Source organism: Bidens hawaiensis, unplaced genomic scaffold (genome assembly GCF_021521415.1).
Source record: "Bidens hawaiensis isolate Kalapana, Puna unplaced genomic scaffold, B.hawaiensis_p1.1 tig00022343_1, whole genome shotgun sequence".
Taxonomy (NCBI): domain Eukaryota; kingdom Viridiplantae; phylum Streptophyta; class Magnoliopsida; order Asterales; family Asteraceae; genus Bidens; species Bidens hawaiensis.
The window spans coordinates 101,360-107,857 of NW_027493484.1; the positions used below are offsets into that span (position 1 = coordinate 101,360).

The following is a 6,498-nucleotide window of genomic DNA, read 5'->3' on the forward strand; positions in this document are numbered from 1 at the left end:
ATATTCAACCTAAAATCTTCCGCTAAAATTAACCCATAAACTCTGATATATTTACAAAACAGGTAGGGCTGTAAACGAACCGATCGAAAACGAACAAGGCCTTGTTCATGTTCGTTCGCTAAGAAAATATTGTGTTCACGAACGGTTCACGAACACTTACCGAACGAGATTTTTTGTTCATGTTCGTTCATTTAGGAAATTAATGTGTTCACGAACGGTTCACTAACACAAACGAACACAAATAAAATCGGTATAGGCTAGAGAATATGACCGATGTATTCATCAATGTGAATATTGAAAGCCCGTAAACGAATCGAATGAACACGAACAAGGGCATATTCGTGTTCGTTCATTTAACTTTATAATTAATCAAACAAATATTTATGTTCGTGTGCGTTTATTAAAAAATGGACATTTGTGTTCGTTTATGTTCGTTTGTTTAAAATCTAAACAAACATAACTAAACAAAGATAAACGTACATAAATAAACATATATGAACTGATGTGAATGAACACAAACAAACATAAACAAACTTAAATGAAAACACATAAATGAACACAAATTAATAAATGTAAAACATTTAAGCAAATGACATATCCAGATAATATTTAATTATTTTCTATTAATACATAAACGAACGTTCATGAACATAAATGAACAAACGGAACATGTGTTCGTGTTCGTTCGTTTAATTAAACGAACACAAATTTTGTGTTCATGTTCGTTCATTTATTAAATAAATGAACATAAACGAACTTCCCGCCGAACGGTTCACGAACTGTTCAACGAACGTTCGGTTCGTTTACAAGCCTAAAAACAGGTACCAGCTCGTGGTCACACTTCTAGGCCCTAAGTCGGGGTGTGACACGTCGCGTGGGGAGAGGGTGGTACCCTCTTCGCGCGTTGGGTCGTGCTTCGGAGAGAAAAAAAGCTTTGAAAAATTGCATTTTTAGTCTCGAGACTTATGTTAAGCACATTTCGGGCATTAAACTTGATTTATCGATATTTAAACTTTAAGGTTGCAACACTAACATCGATAAATATTAAAACAAATACAAACACAAATAAATACTCAATGAATGCGAGATTTTATTAATCATTGCGGATCCGTTTACAAACGGATCGGGTAAACAAATATAAATACAAATCAAATTTGACGATTGTCACAGCCACCATCACCGTCCACCACCCACCACCACAACCCGCTACCCACCATCCGCCGCCACCACCATCCATCGTCTACCACCACCTAACACCATCATCCACCACCATCATCACCACCACCCACTACCACTTTTAGTACACCACCACTAGCTTATTTTAGCAGTCTATAGACGTTAAAAAAACAGTCTTCTTCTTGCAGACTGCAGAGGTTTGGTTCACCTCTTCTTCAACAGTTGTTTGTAGATGTGATGTGCAGACCGTACACATTTTACTTCTGAAAAAACAAATAGCATCATATTGTGTATAGATTAACAATCAAATATGTATAACCTTTGAATACAATGTTAAATTTGGAATTAGAAAAATATCGTAGTGGATTGTTTCTATGTCTATACTATATATATAATACACCATTGATGCCAAGACACCTACTTTTTAAGTAATTTACAACTTGTAATATATAAGATACACCTTATATAATATCTCTATGATAAGGGCAAACTTATCCATTAGAAAGTATGCCTTGAAATAGTTACAATCCCCCCCCCCTTCAACTTTACTCATCTTTTGTAAATTTAATAAATAGATACAACTTTGGACCTTTATCTTTGACCATATATTCCTTTTAATTTTAATTTTAATTCTAAACAAAAAAGACTTACGGTATTTAACTTATCAACAACGCAAAATAAGAAAGTTTCGATAAGTTGAGAAAGTTTAACTTAATATGTTTGATTTACCTATTACACCCTTCAAACACTCAAAACCCATTACACTCATTATAAAATATATTGTCTTTTGGTCATTTTGGTTCCCACCACATAAGCTAATCTAAGCACTTTTTTAAAAACTCATTTTAAAAAAGTTATAAGCTAATAAGTCTCTTTAACAAGAAGTCATTTTTGACTTAAATAAGCAATCCCAAACACACCCTTACCAAGCTAGGTGAGTAACAACCTGTTGATAAGAAGTAAGCGCTTTAATTGAGGGGGTGTTTGGGATTCCTTATTTTACCTCCTTATAACTTTTGGAATAAGTTAATAAGTTACAATATCGTAACTTATTAACTAATCCCCTCATACCATGACTAACCTTATTCTATGGCCATAGCTTAGCTAGTTATAAAGATGAAAATCTTGTAACACCAATCAGTTTATCATATCTTGGTATTTCCTTGAGCCAGTCGTTAAGTCAATTCAAGAAGTAAACTCACATGTATTATTGAGATGTAACCAATGAATATGTCAACATTGCAAGTTATCAACATTTTCCTAAATGGTAACCCGTCCCACTCTGCAGAGGTGTTAAAAAGCTAGGTTAAATTGTCAAGCCGACTTATAACCCGACCCACTTCAAAAATATATATATATATATATATATAAAAATGGCGAAGACCAAATTCGTCAGTACATAGTCTCGTTCCTTAAAACGACTTTAAACCCAACCCAATTTGAAGAACAACCGGTTCAGAACTGATTATATAGAAACCGAATGAAACCGTAGATACAATATTTGTTTATAACCCTCTCCACAAAACCAGCTTTGAGTTTTTATTAAAATGCGTTTTCTTGTTGGTGACATTTCAATGCTTTTATCGATAATAAGTCCAGCCCAGCCCAGCCCAACAAGGCCCATACGATTAAAGAACTGAAAACCCTAACTCCAATATATAATAATAACATATCTATCTGTTTTCATTGTTGCAGTTGTTCTAGGGTTTTGGTTCTGAATCTTGCTGTGCAGAGATGGTAAAGTAAACCTGTTTAACATTTAGAATATTAATATTAATGGGTATGAAATCTGATGAATAATAATAATAATAATAGGGTAAAGGAACAGGTAGTTTCGGAAAGAGAAGGAACAAGACGCACACACTGTGTGTGAGATGCGGCAGACGCAGCTTCCATTTGCAGAAGAGCCGATGCTCTGCTTGTGCCTATCCTGCTGCACGCCTCAGGAAATGTAAATCCTTTACCTTTTCTTTTTGATTTGTGTAGTTTGCTGCTTATTGTTTGAGTTTAGGGTTGACAATTACTTGTTAGTTACCACTTCAAATCTGTGGGTGGGTCGTTGCTATTGACAACTAATTATTCTAGATAATTATTTTTCAAATAATCTTGCTTATTGCTTGTTAGTTGATGTTCATCTTTAAGGATTGTATGTTTTGTAATGTTTTTTAAATGTGATTACTACCTTATAACTATAAAGGTTGCATTTAATATTCATGATTGCAAGGTGATAGAGCTTGTCGGTTTAAATTTAGCTTCTTGTTACTTGCTGTCAGTGTGAATGAAGCTATGAAGCAAGCAAAATCAAGATGTGGCGAGTTAGGTTTAAAAATGAATTACTACTAGAAACTAATTGTATAGTGATTGCCTTGAAGGAGTTTTTTACTCATTATTAATTAGGCTGCATGCTGCTTAACAATGTAACATTATTTTGGATAGAATGATCTGGTGATACTTTTAGGTGGGCTTGTTTATATATAACCAGCTTTGTTTATCAATTTACGGTTTTTGAACATTGTGTGCTGGTAATTTGCTTCTATAAGTTGAATTATCCTCTTTTACAACAGCTGGGTTTGATGTTTAAAGATTGTACGTTCCCTAAAAACTAAAGTGTGAACTAAAATCCTTAAAATTTGAGATATTTAGGAAGGTTGAATTCGTTTTGTTGCATTTTGAGAATTTGAAATTTGTTGTTTTTTAGAAAATGAACACTACTTTAGCTAATGTATAGTCGATGCTTTGAACGTTCTTTCATATAATCATATTAACTGATTATTGGGTTGCAGTGCTGCTTGATGATGTAACACATTTTGTTAATAAAATGTGTGATTTTACTTTTTTTTTGGTTCGTTTTTATATTATCAACATTCTATGGTCTTCAGTTTGTTTTATTGTTTTATAATTGCTTTAAGACTATAAAGAATATTTCCTTGTGGAAAACTAATAAATGAAAATAAAATGTTTGGATGACTGAACTTTTGTTTTGCACTTTAAAAACTAGTTTTTTTATTTCGGATGCAAATTCTTATAACAACTTTTTAAATCAACTTTTTGTGTTATTTTTTAGATAACTGGAGTGAGAAGGCAATCAGAAGGAAGACCACAGGTACCGGTCGTATGCGTTACCTTCGTAATGTTCCCCGCAGGTTCAAGAGTGGCTTCAGAGAGGGTAATTTTGTGTTACCTAATGCGTTACCTTATAGAAGTTAAATACAATTTTGTGTTTTTTTGTATTTGGTGTTTTATATTGTGTTCACTGACTGAATTTGTAATTTGATTTTGTTAAACAGGTACTCAAGCAACACCGAGGACCAAAGGAGCAGCTGCCAGCACTTAAAAAAAATGAAGTACAATTTTGTTTGGTTGTGTTGGTACTCTACTTATTGTTATGTCTTTCAGAATACCTCTTGGGATTTTTATTTGTTTACTGTTGCATGTTTTAGATATTCAACCTATTATTAATCACTCAAACGCTATTTATTCTCGTTCAGTTTTTGTTTACATGGCCTTGTTTTTCAAATATTTATACATATTTGTGACTCATTTTGACTCTAAACTGTTAATTGATCTTTTTGTAACTCAGTTTTATGTATTATATAAAATAAAGTTAGTTATAGAAAACAGATTGAATTAATAGATTGTTAGTTGAATCTTAATAGCTTCAACAACAATCACCGTAGAAAAAAAAAGGTCTTGACTATTTTAAGGAGCTAAAGTTGTGAACTAAGGGATTGCTTATTTTATCTTCAATGTATAAGTTATAATTATAAGTTATAAGGTGTTTAGAAAAGTTAAAATATGTTCTAAGGTGTTTAGAAAAGTTAAAATGTGTGAGTGTGTCATAAGTTATAACTTTTTAACTTATAAATGAAAAGGTTAAATAAGAAATCCCAAATGCCCCTTAACTGTGGAAGTTATTTTAGTTGTTTTGGAGCAAGTTTTAGCCACATGTTTGAATAACTTTGTTAAACTTTCTCTAACTGCTTTCTGCCATCGTAACCTGGCTGCTGTGTAAGATGTAAACGAGATAGGCCACTCAAAATTGGTTTGATAAACGAGTTTGAGTCTAAAAATAAGTTTGTTTGATAAACAAACTTGAGTCTGAGTTTTACTTTTTAGAGTCTAAATGAGACTAAGGCTCTGTGTACTGGGAGGGAATTTAGGACGAAAATGGGCGATTTTTTGGTGAAACACCGCTCCCCCCCGGCGATAATTGGGCGAAAATGGGCGGGGGCGGGATATATTTGTCGCCCCGTTGAAGAAGAAAATAATAATAAATTAATAAAATGACCGTTGTGAAACGGTCAAATTTTAAAAAAATAAAAATTAAACAATATATATATATATATATAAACTACACCCTTCTCCATTTTATATCCATTTTATACACAAATCATACCCAATTTCTTAAAAAAATAAACAAAATGAATCCTAGAAACAACCCGAACCAACCGAACTACCAACTCCCTGCTTTCGGTCAAGTGTATGGTTCGCAATCGAGCCAACCGAACCAACCGAACTACCAATTCCCTCTTTTTGGTCAAACGTATGGTTCGCAATCGAGCCAACCGAACCAACCGAACTACCAATTCCCTGCTTTCGGTCAAACGTATGGTTCGCAATCAAGCCAACCGAACCAACCGAACTTACAATGGAACCAACCGAGCCAATCGAACCAACCGAGCTATCCGTATCAACTTTCCGACCCGAACCTAAACATGTACGCCAACTTTCTCAGCCCCCCAAAACACAATGTCGGCGTTCGGGTCTACACCACCGGAGTCGGTACCGGATACGCAAACGTCACGGGGCTCCGGTTCAAGCAAAAAGCCGACTCGTAAACACAAAAAAACAACAACAGGGGGAGACGATGACGCAACGTGATCCATACAAGCATTGGAACGAGGAGGAGGAGGTGGCCCTTGCAAGGGCTTGGATTAACATTTTGGAGGATCCCGACGTCGGTAAGTTTTTTAATATTAAGTATTTATTAAAAATGTATTTAGTGTTTATTAAAATATATACTAATTGTTACAAATAAATTTAATTTGTAGCTAACTTTCAAGCCATCAGGGTGTTTTGGAAGAAAGTATATGAAGCTTGGCTCGCGATAACCGGTAAACCCGAAGACTACCGGGGAAAAGAAGCGGTTCAAGCCCACTGGAAGGGGCTTAACGCCGATTGTCAAAAATATGCCAGGATAATTAACCGGTTGAAGGGGTCCGGCTGGCGTAGCGGAAATAACGACGTCGACATTATAGGTCAAGCCTTGAGCGACTTTCGAGCTCAGGGTCCCACTGTCGAGCGGCCCGGGAAACCGTTCAA

General features: G+C 34.8%; 1 protein-coding gene across 1 annotated transcript; it reads left to right on the plus strand.

Annotated features, from left to right (window-relative positions):
- The first annotated feature begins 2,832 nt into the window (after positions 1–2,832).
- Positions 2,833–4,630, plus strand: LOC143565457 (large ribosomal subunit protein eL37x). Its single transcript, XM_077052421.1, has 4 exons — positions 2,833–2,913; positions 2,992–3,127; positions 4,241–4,342; positions 4,464–4,630. Exons 1-4 carry the CDS (start codon positions 2,911–2,913, stop codon positions 4,508–4,510), a joined length of 288 nt encoding a protein of 95 aa, XP_076908536.1. The 5' UTR covers positions 2,833–2,910; the 3' UTR covers positions 4,511–4,630.
- Positions 4,631–6,498: the final 1,868 nt, after the last annotated feature.